Below are 16245 nucleotides of genomic sequence, written 5' to 3' on the forward strand. Positions count from 1 at the left end.
TTGTACAAATACAAGTCGTTTTACAGGTTTTTTGTTTGTTTGCACATTACGGGAAGGAGTGACAACTCTCTCTTCCTTAGGAGGTGTTTTTTTTTGCAGCATTGTGGTGGCAGATAACACAAGATAAGGCATCCTGCACTGGCACCGGGCAAACCAACCCCCATCCATCTCTGTTCATAAAGCTATATTAACCGTACAGGCACACATTTCTTTGTTAGAGGGTTTAGAGGACAGTTTCTCCTATCAAAGAAGTGTATAAGTCATAATTTCAAGGATACTGTACAATAATGTTAAAAAATGTTAAAAAATGATATTATAACTGTTCATTTTAGTTGAGAAAACACTGCTGCAGAGCCATAAGAGATTGAAAAACAGCAATATGTGTATGTTCGAATGTCATAAACTCACTCTGTTTGTAATAAACAAAACTAAATCTCTCTAACTGCACTACACTAATACCATGAGAGAGGGAAAGTAGACAAAATAAGTTAAAAGTGATGTTTGAGCTCCGCACAACGTACGTGATAATGATAGTGCTATCACAAGAGATCAGAATGAACATAAAGGTCAGTGAGGTCACCGAACTGCACGTTATAGCTACTCTATCATTAGGATGGTGTGGAGGAGTGAGGGGAACAATAGAGAAATCACTCCTCATCAGGCGTTGGTTTGTTTACACTGCTGCTGTGGAGCGTCGTGCATCTCGCTGGCGTTGTTTGATTATCGTGCACGTCACTCGTTATTTACTGATAGCTTGATTGGCCCCCGTGCCGCTGCAACGACAACAGAAGACAGCCAAAATAATTCAAGTGCAGTGCGCAGTATGTGTTGTATCCAGCAGATGATTTAATGCATGATTAAGTGTCAAACTTTGTTTGTTTGTTTGTTCTAATTCTGCTTCAATCAGTGATTTGCTGTCTTTCCCAGAATGCCTTTTGACAACCCAGAGAGAGAATAAGCATACGTTCTTTCTTGAATTAGAAGTTGTTCATTGAATTTTTAGCATTGCCGTGCCCTAAAACTGCTTGCATTAAGTGTTCACGCAGAAGAAATGTACAATTTACAAGGTTAAAAAGCCTCTGAAACGGCAGCCAGACCATCTGTTGACACTTAAACTCTCTTTTGAAGGTGGTTTTAAGGCGTTTTTTGATGGCAGCTCTTGTGACATCTCTTCAGAGGCAGGTGAAACTCTGTAGCCAGTCAACTAACATTATTGGATTTTAAATGAATGAATATGCCAAGAGAAAATTAAGTGAGAATTAAGATTTATAGAAGGACTTGGCTTGAAAAGTGGAAAAAGACAGTAACTTCCTGTAGTGAGCTTGGTAGTTGTAATCAACTACGTTTGCTTACGTTAGTTATGAGCAACAAACAGCTAACTGCCCCAGCAACACACAAAGCCGTGTATTTAGCACGATTTTGGTGAAAATATGTTGATTGGAACACACTTAAAGTCAGGATGGATGTAGGTGAGTTAGGCTGTAATGAATTGGGTTTTTTTGTCATGAAACTGGGTCACCATTTAAATTCACTGTACTGTTGTGAATCCAAGCGGGCTCCAGCTGCTGTCCTCAGTGAACTGCTAGCTGCAGATGTCTCAGAGCCACCTTTCAAGCCCACAGGAGGTGAGTGTTGGACACTCAAAACATGTGTTTATGGTGGGATATTCCTTTAACCAGATATTTGTGCCTGTGCCTGACTCCAGTATATCCCAAACCCCAGTGAGACTTCACGCGCCGGTCTTTTCTCTTGATTAAAAAATATAAAATGTGTAGGCCTCGCTGTGTTCAGATAAATCTTCTACACAATACACTCCAGCCAAAAGCACTGGCTTTGAAGCTCTGTGTGTGTGTGTGTGTGTGTGTGTGTGTGTGTGTGTGTGTGTGTGTGTGAGAGAGAGAGAGACTAATCTGTACGCCCTGCACTGCAAAATCTCTTTCATAGACCAGTCTTATTATTCAGCCAGTCACATAAAGCTCGGAGGAAAGAGCGCAGGTGTGAATGGCTTGGCACCCTCACGGTAACGCTCTCTATCCAACATCTGAGGATAGCTAATTGTCCTCGACTCTCTAATGGTGTCGCTTTTTAAGCATCGTGCCATTGCTTTAGTATGTTAAGTCCATTTATTGCAAATCACGTCGACAATACTTTACTACAAACAGCATGCTTTGGCAACAGTTTACAGTAAATGGGCTGAACTGTGCTTAAACACTGGTGTGTGTAAGCTCCCATATTTGCCAGATAATGTGTTGTTAGGTGCTGTTTTTATATATTAAAAAGTTGATAATGAAATATATCAGTATCTTCTTGTATAATAATGAATAATGCGATTTTTGTATGATTAATCATAATGAAAAAATGCAAACCATGCATTTGGGAGGCATTTTGATTTCTAGGAACAATAATATGAACAGTCACACAGCCTTGAATGCAGCTTCCTGTCACAGTTACTCATTGAGAAACACACTCGAAGGTCTTCTGTCACACAGCTGCTAAAAAGAAATCTGTTACAGCACATAGAGCTTATGAAATAACTTTTTTTCTTTATGCTTTTGATATCATCCTGTTTCGTTTTAGAGTCTAAATTTGCAAATCCCACAGTGCGTAATTCTTCTGCGTCGCAGGCACCTCTTACAAAACCCTTGACTGCTGGAGGCACCAAAGTTTTTCAAAAATAATTTGAGGTCCATTTAAATCCCTCCATGTCCACTTTCTGAGTGTCAAGCCAGACTTTGAAAAGCAATGATTCATGACCTGTTACCTTATTTAACTGTGTGTGTGTGTGTGTGTGTGTGTGTGGGTTAAAGCATATTTAGCCCCCGACGCTAGATACTTACCTCGCGGAGTGTGAACTTTCCAGGCACAGCTGTGGAGTTTGGTGTCAGTAACATATGCGTTTGTTTGTGTGCGAGTGTGTGTGGCTGGTGTCGCCCATGCAGTGCTTAGACGCAACTGTGTGTCAGAGAGTTTCTTGTTTTTGGGCCTCATATTGGTAACCTTCACTAACCACACAGACCCGACCTTGAGATGGGACATTTCAAACTTCCTTCAGCTTGTTGTTGTTGTTTTTATCAGGTGCTGAAACAGTATTGAAGTACTTTGTGAATTCTGCTGGGGTGTGTGTCTCCACATAGACATTTCCCCCAGTGTCTGCTCATCTAAGTCGCTGATCTTTCACCTTTGACCCTGAGCTTGTTGGTTGTCTGTAGCTGCCTCAGTGTGGAGGCAGACCAGTGGCACCAGTCAACCTTTCGCTGTCAGAAGTGGCAGTAAGACTGGAGCGGATCTAAGTTAACAGGCCAGGCTGTGAAGCTCCACAGAGTGGGGAATTGTTTGCTTTCAGGGTTTGTCTGCTGTCAGTTTTTGAAGGGAAATACTCATATTTCTGTGTTTTATGGCCAAATACATTCAGAAATTCAGTGTTTCCCAGTAAACAGCAGCATACCGAAGTTTAGATGAAGTGGCTGTAAGACATTATGCTTTAGTTTTGTGAGTGTTCACGACTCACTATTGCTGGGGTTGTGTTTAAGAGCCCACTTTAGCCCTCTCTCACACACACACACCACATGTCTGCATGTTACTTAGAATATGCTGACTGTGTATGGGGGACCTCGTGGGAGCCTATTAAGCAGACAAACCTGGCAGCATAGTCTTTTACTGTAGCACAGTTAACATGTGAGCAAATGACATCAGGTCTATTCTGCGTGGGGCCTTGAAAAATGCTAGCTGTGCAGAAAAATCTTAGCCATGTTCATTAAGTTACGCTGAAGCTGCAGGTGTGCTGATGGTGAATAATGCAATTAGAAAACCACAGAAATGTTACATCAACTGGACAAATATCAACTTGTTTGAGAAGTGTCCGCTGACAGCAATGTAAATGTGTTTTTCTGTGTTTTTACAGGGGAGCCTTTTCAGTGGTGCGCAGATGTGTTAAGCTGTGTACAGGACAGGAGTATGCCGCCAAAATAATCAACACCAAAAAGTTATCTGCGAGAGGTAAGCAGCACATCCATGATCTATTTCTAATTCCATCATAGCACAACATATCCTGGAGCTGATCTCTGAAACAAAACCCTGTATAGTTGAGTTTCATTGTTATTTCACTTACTAAAAGCACGATGTGTAGCCGTACAAGAATGACTAATTTGTTCATAGTTTCTCTGTCCCAGTGGTCACCTCCCCACCTACAGTGTAGACAGTTATATAAGTGATATCTAACAGCAATTACCCTCTCAGATGGCGCTGCGTAGGACAAAATTTTATCACACTGGTGTATGAGAAAATGAGGACAACGGAACAGTTACAGAAGCTTGTGACAGCAAAGTAGAAACACAGCTAGTATTGTACTGTGGTGGCCCTACAGCGGGCTTTTCTGATTGGTTCACCTGTTTCTGAGTTATACTTATCAGTCTGAGTGATGGAATCAGTGGTTTTAATTCTGTGTCGTGCTCTCCAAGGGTGACACCTTAGGTCGTCCACCTTAGGTCCAATTCCGATTAGCGGTACCCCCCCCCCCCCTGCTTGGTCCTATTGGGCTTGATTGTGTGCGAGTGTGTTATTGTACTGGCTGGTTGGAGTTCCTGCACATTGTGGGGTGGAACTGGTGGGGATAGCATAAGGCTTCTGCTTGATACGTCCCCCCCATTGAAGCTCATGGCTGACAGGTGAAAAGAAGTGAATGGTGACGCCATGTGTCACAGAGGTACCACATTTTGAGTTATATTTTGTAGAGCAGCTATGACACCCTCCCCAGGTAGAGTTTGCAATGACAAGTACTGCAGCGTAAAGGGAGTCGGGCTCTCTAAAGTTTGAAGAAACAGGCTAAATCAGTACACGTGTCATACTTAGACAACCTGTTATCACAGTAGGGGCTGCAGATGTAAATTCTCAGATGTGAGGGTTTTGCTGCTCATAGTCGATATGTTTGCTAAGCACTTTGAAGATGTCAAATTGGGCTCTGGGAAATTGTGATTGGCATTTTGGCATTTTCTCCGGGCAGTGCTGCTCATTTCTATTGGCCGACACTCTCAGCTCCGGTGATGAATGCATGAAAGCAGCGCGGCCGGCGTTTTCCACGCAGCATCTGAAGGTCCCCATATGAGTTTAATGCGGGACGGCTGCTCTAAATGGGCAGTAGTCAGTAGAACTTTTTTATTTTTTTATTTCTCCCAAATTATGTGGCTGAAAGATTTTGTCCTCTTGAGTACCACCGAAGCATCCTGCCACTGTAACAGAAGTTAATCTCTATTGCTTTTTCTGGTACTCCACTTAATGGAGAGAGGATAGTTGTAAAAGCACTAAAGGCTCTTAGCTTTGAGGTCTTTAATATTATTTGCTTGTAATTTTGGTGCTTCAAATGTAATATAATGTTTTACCTTGATTTTCTACTATCCTGTATGCTGCTGGAACAATGCAAATTTCCCCTCTGAGGGATCAATAAAGGATTATCTTATCTTACCTTACTATATAATAATGTACTGTAATAATGTTTTACTAAATAAAAAAATATATTTTAAGCACCTTAATTAGTGTCACATGCTGTGCAGCCAGTAACGGTTTAAGCCAAAGCCAAGGCTAAATGCCACGGCCATGAAGACCAATCCGGCTGCACACTGGTTGCTGTGGCTCTTCACACCACCACTTGCCCGGTGTAAATCTCCTGCTGCCCCCCCAGCCTCGTAACTGGAGCCCCACTGCCGGGGCCCTGCCAGGTGGCACCACACTGACACTTGACTGTTACCCTGCCTTCACACACACACACACACACACACAAATGGGGCCACTGCTTGTGTGTGAAAATGTTGAGTGTGGTGGAACAGGCATTTTAACAGGCATTAGCAGAGGGCATCAGCGTAGGATGTCTGGTCATATCTGTTTGTCTCTCACAAGTGTTTGAGTAATACGTTCTTATTGAATAATTATTTAAATATCAGTACTGTATGCTGACCTTTTATGAAATGATGCTCTGTGTGTTGGGATGATATGATGCTGAACAGAGCGGGGAAGTTTTCAAGGGTCAATCTGCTGGAGACGAAATGCAAGAGCAGACTTGTTTGAAACTGTTGGACTAGAATATATTCAGACACATTGTAGTGTTAAATAAATAAATTAGATGATGTTGTAATGCGCTTTGGGCATATTTCAACATACTATTCCAGTTACAGAAGACGTTAAACAAAAATGAATATTGCTACCTTCACTCATCAACATTTGTGCAGTGAAAATACAAATGTGTTTTCTGTTTTTCAGTTTTAGCTGTTTCAGATTTCTTACTTGGCAATGATGTGATGCTAATCTCAGCTTTAAAGTGGCTCTAATCAGCATTTTTTTGTATGAAATGACAATTTGAAAGGGGTTGCTCGTAGTGATGAATGTACAGGAAATTATCAACCGAATCTGCAGCTCCCCCTCGGCTTTATGAGGCTTTATAGAAAGTCTCAGCTCATTGTTTAGCTGTCCGGCTCGACACTTTACTGTTTTGGTTCACTGTCATTGCTTCCAGAGCGTAATTTCCAGCCACAGCAGGCAGCTGTTTTCAGCGAAAAAGCTCTTAAAAAAATGACTGTACACTACACTATTCCATGCAGTATTTTCATGTAGTGCTGCAATGAGTGAGAGCTTATGTCAGAAGTTTACTTTACATATAAAAATACAACCGTTTGTAAGATCTACGTTGTTATTTGAATGCTGTGCCCCGTGATCCTTAGCAGCAGTTGTGTCACTCTTGTCATATTTTAAGTGTATGTCAGTGCCAGTGAGCGGCTTTTAATGAGATTAAACCCATCCTAGATTATCCTGATGCTATTAGCAAGGGGAGCTAACAGTTAATCCCAGCGATTGGCTTGATGAGACCTAGAGCAACGCACACACAGACACACGTCGAATTAATAATTCACCTATATCATTGGACCTATACATTTCACTCTAGCTGCTCTATGAGGGAGTGCAGCTGCTTGCCGCTTTCCACCATATTTCTGAGGCACTGCGTAATCTCCCTGCTTCTACATTTGATAGGAGGACTGATCTGACCTGACTGGGTGGTGCGCGAGGCTTGTGCTGCGCTCCTTACTAATGGATGAGCCATTTTCTATGAAACAGCAGTGCAACGTTAGAGCCGGCAGAGCTGCTGCATACTACTTCTACTCCAGGCCCTATTTATAGCTCCATGACCTATCTGACATGGGCTGCTACAGCCAGGTTTAATGGCAGTCGCGATCACTTGCTGCTCTACTTTAGAAGTTGGATTTGGTTTAGGTCGTTTGGTTGTTGTAAATTTCTCAGGCAGCAGTTAAGGTCGGTGAGCTTAGAGCCCTGGTTGCAGCAACTTAAAGAGGAGCGTTTGTTTAGTACTGGCAGATGGAGATGGTAGCCGAGGGGAGTGAGGGGTCATGCGAGAGAAGGCACCCCAGGCACTTGGCAGCTGAGGGCCATTCGCCTGTACGCCTACATGCCTTTAGCACGGGACTCTCATCTGACTCTCTCTCTCCTTTTCTCTGACACACACACACACACACTCATACAGATATTCAGATAACCATAGCAGAGGAGCTGTGATGTACTCAGTCAACTGCACAGTGAACTCTATCAATAATCCATTACAGCTGCAACAAGAAAAGATTTCTTTATTGTGGTCTAAATACTTAAAGCCATGATGATTCACTGACTCAAAAGTTATGAATACCACTCAGTTGTGATATTAAACATAAGCATTTATGAATAATCAAATAATAGTTGAGGCTCAGTTGTGTTTGAAAGTGAAGAAGGATGAGATGCAATAAGGTAAAATATTGCACGTAATATTATATACCAATACGCACAACCAGGCGTCTTAATCAGACCCCTTGCAGCCGCAAAACGTTTAATGCCAATCCAACACATGTCAACGGGAAATGTAGGACAGGTCTGTTGGGCAAGGCCTCCAGCCAATCACAGAGCTTGTTTATTGGCAGTGATCTCTGGACAGGGGTTACCAGAGGTTGCTGTACGGCCTTGTAATTTATCAGGTGTATGTCTGTATGTGTGTGTGTGTGTGTGTGTGTGAGATTCACCTGCAATGCAGTAGCAGTGATCTGACCTGGTTTGGCCAGCCAGCTTTGTGGCAATGTCAAACATCCAGGACAGATGTAGTCACCTCAGTTGAGTGCGTATTAAACTTTAGTATTAAGCCTTACTATAAAAGCAGATCATTTCAGCTGTAATTATACAAATAAATCCCGATTTACTAGTAATCCATACTGTTTTACCACCAGTACACAGTCTGCTATGTTAAGATTTACAGCAGCATTTATGACATGAAGATTTCATGACCAACATTTTGACATATGTTACGTTAAATTGAAGGACGACACACATCAACGCCTTCAACAGGCTCAGAGAATTATGTTGGTTTTTTTGGCTGCTTATTCTATTGTTCATTTGTCTACTGAATCCTATTACATTTTTCTAACACTGCGATATAATCCCCCCCCCCCCACACACACACACACACACACCTTAAATTTAGAGGCTGCATCATGACACTATGTCCCTCTGTCCTGCCACTACTGCACATCGCATATCTGCTCATGACTTAAAGACGGCTGCCTCCTGACCTCCCTGATCGCAGTGCAGTTCATACTCAACATTTCCCAACTGGCAAGAGTCGTGCGAGTCAGATGTTCTGAACAATGGTTATATCTGACTGTCTTTTTACACCTCTTCCCCTCTCGAGACTTGAGTCCTCACTGGTGATGATTAACCCAAATTTGCTCCTCCAACATATGGATTTCCACAGGCTTCACTGAATGATATCCTCAGTGAACACTCGGTGCTTCTCATCTTCTCTGTAACCTCCTGCTTGTCCTCTTTTTTTTCCTCCACTTCCTCCCTCTCCTTCCCCTCAGGACCAGTCCGCATCCATCCGTCATTTCTTATTAACCCTGCTGCATCAGAAGCACAGGATTGTTTTGTTTTTTTTAACCTTAAGGGATATAACACCTTTTCAATTGTTATCTCTATGTGCAGTTTGATGATCAGTCAAATCCAGATGCAGTTTAAAAGTTTTATACTGTTAAATTAAGGATTACCACCAGATTAGAGCTGCAACGATTACTCGATTCATAAGTTATTTGATCGAAAGAAAATTAGTTGCCAACTATTTTGATTGTCGATAAATCGTTTCAGTCCTTTTTCAAGCAAACATGTAAAACGTTTGTTGGTTCCAGCTTCTTAAATGTGAGGATTTGCTTCTTTTCTTTGTCGTTTATGACAGTAAATGAAGAGTCTTTGGGTTTTGGACTGTTGGTTGGACAAAAGAAGCAATTTGAAGGTGTCACTTTGGAGTCTGGGAAATAGTGTTGAGAATTTTTCACAATTGTTTGACATTTTATATATTAATTGTGACAATAATCAGCAGATTAATCAATAATGAAAATAATCGTTAGCTGCAGCCCTCCACCCACCAGATACATTTTAAGAAATGAAAACATTTAAGATGCCTCACCTGCACCCAACACCGCTTCTGGTTTAGTTATACTCTGCTCTGAACGTCATAACTAGTTAACATAATGACACAAGCCATCTATTAGTTCACCAGCTAATCCATTTTTTCCCCGTCCAGCCAGCCACTATCCACCCCTTCTTGCAGTCATCCATCCAGTCAACCACTAACCCTTTTTAATTCTCAGCATGCACAAACTGACTGTCTGCATTCAGAACTACAGTGGTGGGAACATCAAATAAGACTTGACATCTTGCCGATTCATCCACTGCTTTCACTGACCCTCAGGTTATCTCACACAGTACAGACTACAGTTGTGCCTTCTTTATGGGAAGAGCAGCCATTACAAAACCTTGTATGAGTGGTCTGCAGTGGGCAGATAATCTGTCATTCACAGTGTTGGCTGTAGGTTTATCTCCCATTGATCCAGCCAGCCTGATAAAGCCGGGATAAAGGACCTGAAGAGCTTCCTTGTTACAGAGGAGCTTGTATATATCATCTTAAGTCAATCTCCAGCTGTAAATCCCAAGACAAGTTCTCTGTGACCCGTATGGCTTTCCAGTCCCAAAAGGGTCCTAAGCTGAGCAAGGCTAGAAAGAATATCACTATTTTTATTTGTTGTTTCCATGTCTAATAATAACAGAACATCAGTGTCAGCATTATTAAAACAGTGGCTTTACTTTAAAACTCAGTGTGTTGATAAGAAAGTGAATGTCTTCCTTAAATTGATATTTAATAAAAATGGTTAATCGTTTTTTACCGTTACATCTAGCAATATAATTTCCACTTCAGCCTTCAGCCACGCAGTCCTTCAAAGACGTGTAGATAACAAAGGCTCAGTCTGGCCATCTGGTAGACTAAGCTAAGATGAACCGCTTACTCTGAGCCAATTCTGTACTTGCCGAGTAATGTCAGCAGATGCCAGCGACGGAATGAAATGCGATGCTTGTGCTTATGACATGTTTTCCATCATTTGACATTGTGGTATGACGGATATCTGGGAGTGCTCAACGCAAGCGGACAGTTGGTAATCTTTAAAACGTGGGATTAAGCCAGTCAGCCAATCTCATTCAATGTGTTTCTGAACACACTGATTAACTGCGAGGAGATCCATCTATTTTTTGACATTTTATCCCATTAACAGCGCCTGAAATACCGTTTTAACAAAGGAACAAACAAACAAATGGAGGAAAAAAAAAAGCATTCAGCGAGTCCATAACCTCCTCCGAAACCAAAATTTAAAATTTAAGAGCAAATCAATAGAGTTAGAAAAAAACAAGCAGCAGGCGGTGGTGGTCGGTGAAACAACAGCAGCAATCAGCAATGTGTTATTCTTTCAACAGAGAGACAGCAACCAGGCTTTGTGCATATTAATCGCCCTTGCATGTTTTTTTCTCCTTCCTTCCTCCTCCTCCTCTGTCCCCTCTTCAACACTCCTCCACTCCTTTCTCCGCCTCGCTCCTCTCATCTTCTAAGACTATAATCACTGGGCTTACACTTCACTGTCACTCCTCAATGCCAGCGTGAATGTGTGCGCTTGTGTTTTGCCAGTCTATTTGTGTGCCTGCATGTACTGTGCACGCGTACAGTATATGTGTGCATTTGTGTGTTTTTAAGCCCATGCATCTTGTACATGGGTGTGGGTGAACACGTGCATTTCCATGTTTATGCTCACCGCTGTGCTCTGCATGCCTGCACATACATGGTGGTCCACCCCCTAGTGTGTGTTTTTGTATGTGGGCTGAGATTGCTGCTTGCTTGATAACCATGGAATCCAGGTTGGCTAGCATCATTAAGCTGTTATATAAGCCTACACACACACACACACACACACACACACGTAAGTATATAATCTACATACATACAGTCTGCTTATCAGACAATAAGTTTGTACGCCTGTATTCTGATTCAGGGGGAGTGATATTGTAATTGTGTTGCTTTCATAACCTGATGTGTTAAAACATGATAATGGAGCAGAACGTAACAAAAGAAATCAACAACAGGCCTTAATAAAACTGATTAGCGCCTATTGGGTGGATGTACATACTGTAGTTCATTTGGTGTGTGTGTGTGTGTGTGTGTGTGTGTGTGTGATATCTCTTTTATCAAACTTATGACATATCTTATGACAGTGTTGTGACATTTTCACATCTAACCTGATTGTCCCAAGCGGGGTGCTACAATATCAGGTCATGATGAGATGTATTTGAGTGTATTTGCAGTCAGATTTTAAGAATAACTCCTCATTATCCCTGTCTGTCTGTCTGTCTGTCTGTCTCTCTCCGTTGCCCTTCAGATCACCAGAAGCTGGAGCGAGAGGCTCGGATTTGTCGCCTGTTGAAACACTCAAACATCGGTGAAGACCCGTCTTTCTGTTTTTGCTCCTCTTAGATAAAGATTAGACCACGATGAAACCCATCCACTACCACTTACTTCAAAGTGAAGACCTATTTGTTATTGTTTTGATTTTGCACAACATCCATTTATTACTTCTCATCACAAAATACATCACGTTTCTACGACTTTTTGAGATCAATTTGTTAGTATTAACTAAAAGTTTTAATCCATTTATTGCAACTTAGTACAAAAGACAACCCATCTATTACTGAAATATAATAGTAGCAATATACAGTACTGTAATACACAAGTGTAACCTACAGTAATATCCATCTATTTCTGTTGATTAAGTAGACCCCTTTATTGCCAGAACCCCCCCCCCACCGTACTGTAAATAAATATGATGTAAGACTCAATTATTATGACTCCCTGTGGTTTCTGCCACACACACACTCTTTATCTCTCTTTTGAAATGCAGCAGTGTTGCCCTGTCTTATTCAGAAATGCATTTTCAAAAAAAGAAAATGTCCAAACCTGTTTATCTTTCTCCTGCAGTTCGTCTTCATGACAGTATATCAGAGGAGGGCTTCCACTACCTCCTGTTTGACTTGTAAGTCATCCTCCTCTCTTTCCCCACCCTTGCCTACATATACAATTACATAACTCTCTCTCCTATATTACCCCACCCCCCCGACCACCACCACCGCTACCACCACCCACGCCCTACCACATCCATCTCTTGGCAATTCCCGCTAGTTTCCATGGTAACTGTGTGGGAGGGGGAGGATTGGGGGGGAAGGGGGGGGGGGTACCATAGGAAACAAGAAATTAAGTAGGAATCCTTGCTTTATAGCCTTCATAGTGCCCCCGTCACCACCACCTCCTTCTTCCAATCCAAGCATCCCAGTTTTAATAAATGTGTGTGTGTGTGTGTGTGTGTGTGTGTGTGTGTGTGTGTGTGCACGCAGGGTGACCGGAGGTGAACTGTTTGAGGACATCGTAGCCAGAGAGTATTACAGCGAGGCCGACGCCAGGTAGGAGCGCAGCCTTCACTGCTGTGTGTGTGTGTGTGTGTGTGTGTGTGTGTGTGTGTGTGTGTGTGTGTGTGTGAAAGGACTTCTCCTTGTCCTTAAATGGTCTTCGTCTGTTGTCGTGTTTTTCCTTTTCCTTTGTGACTCTGCTTTACTCTCTTTACAACTCTTCTTCTCACTTCCCTCTTTACTTTCACTTTCTGCTCTGCTCTCTTTTCTTTTCCCTGTTTTCCTTCCTTCTCCTCACATCCCTCCTCTGCATGTTTTCTTATTCTTATGCTCATTGTTTCTCTTGACTTTTAGTTTTTTTCTTGTTTGTTTTTCACTGTCCTCGTTTCTCTTCTCTCGTTCTAGCTGTTTCCCTTTCTCTCTTTCTGTTAACTTCTAAGTTTACCTCCTATTTTCATTGCCATATTTTCTGTATTTGCCTCTTTCTTTACTTTCACTACTCCTCCTCTGTCCTTTTTGCTTTTTCCTTTACATCAGTGCCACCGTACTTCACCTCTCACACTGACACAGGAGCCACCTTTATGTCCAATGCAAAGTTTGACCAATATGGGTTTTCATGGCAAAATCGTTTTTTTTAAAAATCTGCTTTTCAGGTTTTCAAATCTGAAAAGTGCCGTTGATGTAATTGCTGAGTCTATTCTGGACTATACAGTGGCCAATTTAAGTAAAATTGACATTAAGAGCCAGCGAGTATAAGCCGAGTTCAATTTCAAAGTGCAGCACAGCTTGTTGTGATCTTACATCTAATATCTTGCGGTGAAAATTGAGCTACCAACCATAACAATTACCTTGCTAATAATAGTAAAAATGTGCATTGTCTGTCTCATGGACGGTCGCTGATATTTGTAATGATATCAACAAACTCTTATTGGTCAAACCTTAAGTATGTGCAGGTGGTCCAGGGTACACCCCCCCCCCCTTCATATCCCCCCTGTGCTTTCCATCAAACAGTGGCAGAAATAAAAACAAGTATGTAAGCAGAACAAATGAAATGGCCCTGCCCACCTGAAGCGTTTCTGTGTATGTGGACACCCTCACCTTCTCTGTTTCTTAATTTTCATCCAGCCCTCTTCTTTACTTTCTCTTTCACCCCCCAACCACCACCCATGTTGTTTTATATCCCACTCCCACCACTCGCGCTGACTCATCGACACACACACACACAGTTCACTTTAACCGATGGCGGAAGAGGAAACAGAGTAGTGGGGGAGTTGGACAGACAATAGGCTGAGAGAAGAGTGAGAGAGACACTTGAAAATGACAGTTGTGATGTGGGTGTTAGTCCATTCAGCAACAGTTAAAGTGAAACCGAATAGTCTGATATTGTAGAAATTCCTGCCAGTATGGCACAGAAAAGCCGTTTGACTTGTAGCTTGAGAACGGTGAACTCAGGTAATTTGAGCCAAGTGTTATCTAACCTAACTGGCTTTGTAACCAGTTTGTATTACATTTATTCAAAATGCTTCAAGTCTTAAATATCCACTTTGTAACATTTGATGAAAGAATTAGTTTCAGTTTCTTTAACTGACAAATTAGATTTTCTGGTTTTGTCCCGATGACTTCATGTGGTCATGAGGAAATCTGCTTTTATGGAAGAATGTCTCTTTGATATCCCACGGGTAGGGAAAGTGATCCCAGACCAGGTTTGTAAATGTGAGCTGTAGTGCACAGTTTAATGACATCACATTACTTGATTGCTGGGTAATGAAGTCCTCAAAATTCAATTAGTCTGATTAGTCTGCTCCATTAAATATGAATAAGAGGAGCCACTCTGAATGCATTTGTTTATTCTATTATTTATTTTATTCTATTTTCTCCAGATTGTATGAAATGCCAAGGTTTTTAGTCACATTATTAATCTATTTCTACCTATCCTATCCACCGAGCCACATGTAACCCCAGCTGAAATTTCACTATTTTAATTGTGCACAACAAGTAGTCTAAGAACTATTATATGGGGCAAGAGTGGCAAGCTTTGTCTCACAGCTTTTAAAATTAAATTAAGCCTGATGTGGCCTATTTCTTACAGTCTTGGCTTTTTCACACTGAGTGCCTGATTAGCTCATAGGATGGATTGGATATACATTATGGTATTCAGCAAAATGCTGGTTTGATTCGATGACAGCTGCTGCTGCTGCCATGCCTCGCAGCGGCAACAACGGGTGGCGAAGAGGCGCACGTCACTCACAGTGAAAAGGTCACATCCCACAGTCGTTTTTCTCTTGAATGCAAACATTCAAATAAAAAATAAAAACAAACATTGTGTGTATGAGGGTATAAACAGAAATGACACTTGAAAGCTCTCATGACCTTTAAAATCCATCTGCAGCTACCAGCAAGCTTAAATGTCTTTTTGCTGTTTGAAGTGCATCTACAGCGCTCTTGAGTTTTTGTTGATTTTTAACCACTAACAGAAAGGTTAGGTAGGTAAATACAATGCAAATCAATGCAATTATGATTGTACTACATGTGGGAAATCCCATCCCAAACAGAGCTTTTGCTTAATGCAACTCACTCAATAACATTTTGAGTGTGTTTTTAAATATAATCTGCATGAAATGTCAAAACATATAGTTACAACTAGAAAACCCCCCTTTTAACATATTGAATGATGTTGACAGCAAATCTGATGCAGAGAGATGTATAATATGATGGATGACTCAAACTGTTCAAGAAATAACAAACTGGCAGCCTGACATCGCAGAAGTAGACACACACACACACACACACACACTTTATACCCAAATGAAAGAGAGAGAGGGTGTGAGTGTGTGTGTTTTCATTGTAACTGATAAGTAATTAATAGACAAAACAAAGACAGAATATCAGTTGTAGCTCTGTTTACTTGTGAGTTTCACACCAATGATAAGGATCTTTATATCACACTTGGCCATAAATGTCAAAAATAGGCCGCCTCATTAATTTTGTGCTTAAGGTAAGGGATTTCAGTTTGCTAATTATCTGGGATTTTTTGCTTGTTCATCTTCTGTGCGCTAAAGAGGACAGTTGTTTTGTCAAAACGGCACATTTAGCAGTCTCCGACTACGACACATTTCTCCTGATGCAGAGGAGCTTCTGTTTTGGCTTTGGTCCAGTCCTTTTTGCCAGCTAACAAAGGATGGGGGTTTGATGGACTATTAACTGAATCCAGCTCGCTTACTGGCTTTGTTTTCTGTTTTTTAAAAATGTAGAAATGTTTCTGCACGAGTTTAGAATTTTTTTTTTCAGTTTTGAGAACAAGGTTACAGTATTTTACTATTTATTCTCTGTGTGTGCGCAGGATGTAGGCCATGTACCTACCGTATGCTATAGTACTAATAACTGCCTATCTAAACCCCCTAGTGATTGCTGTCTTTCCCACCCACCTTGTAACCCTTGCAGTACTCATCC

General features: G+C 41.5%; 1 protein-coding gene across 29 annotated transcripts in view; it reads left to right on the forward strand.

Moving 5' to 3' along the window:
- Positions 1-16245, forward strand: part of camk2b1 (calcium/calmodulin-dependent protein kinase (CaM kinase) II beta 1) — a 61610-nt gene that overhangs the window by 923 nt on the left and 44442 nt on the right. For 28 of the 29 annotated variants that reach the window (XM_070903557.1, XM_070903559.1, XM_070903562.1 and 25 more), the window contains exons 2-5: positions 3902-3996; positions 11775-11834; positions 12371-12425; positions 12784-12849. In XM_070903557.1, the coding sequence (XP_070759658.1) occupies positions 3902-3996; positions 11775-11834; positions 12371-12425; positions 12784-12849 (276 nt within the window). The remainder of the gene's footprint in view (positions 1-3901; positions 3997-11774; positions 11835-12370; positions 12426-12783; positions 12850-16245) is intronic. The other variant, XM_070903566.1, reaches the window with a different exon arrangement.

This window comes from Enoplosus armatus, chromosome 4, assembly GCF_043641665.1.
Source record: "Enoplosus armatus isolate fEnoArm2 chromosome 4, fEnoArm2.hap1, whole genome shotgun sequence".
NCBI lineage: Eukaryota > Metazoa > Chordata > Actinopteri > Centrarchiformes > Enoplosidae > Enoplosus > Enoplosus armatus.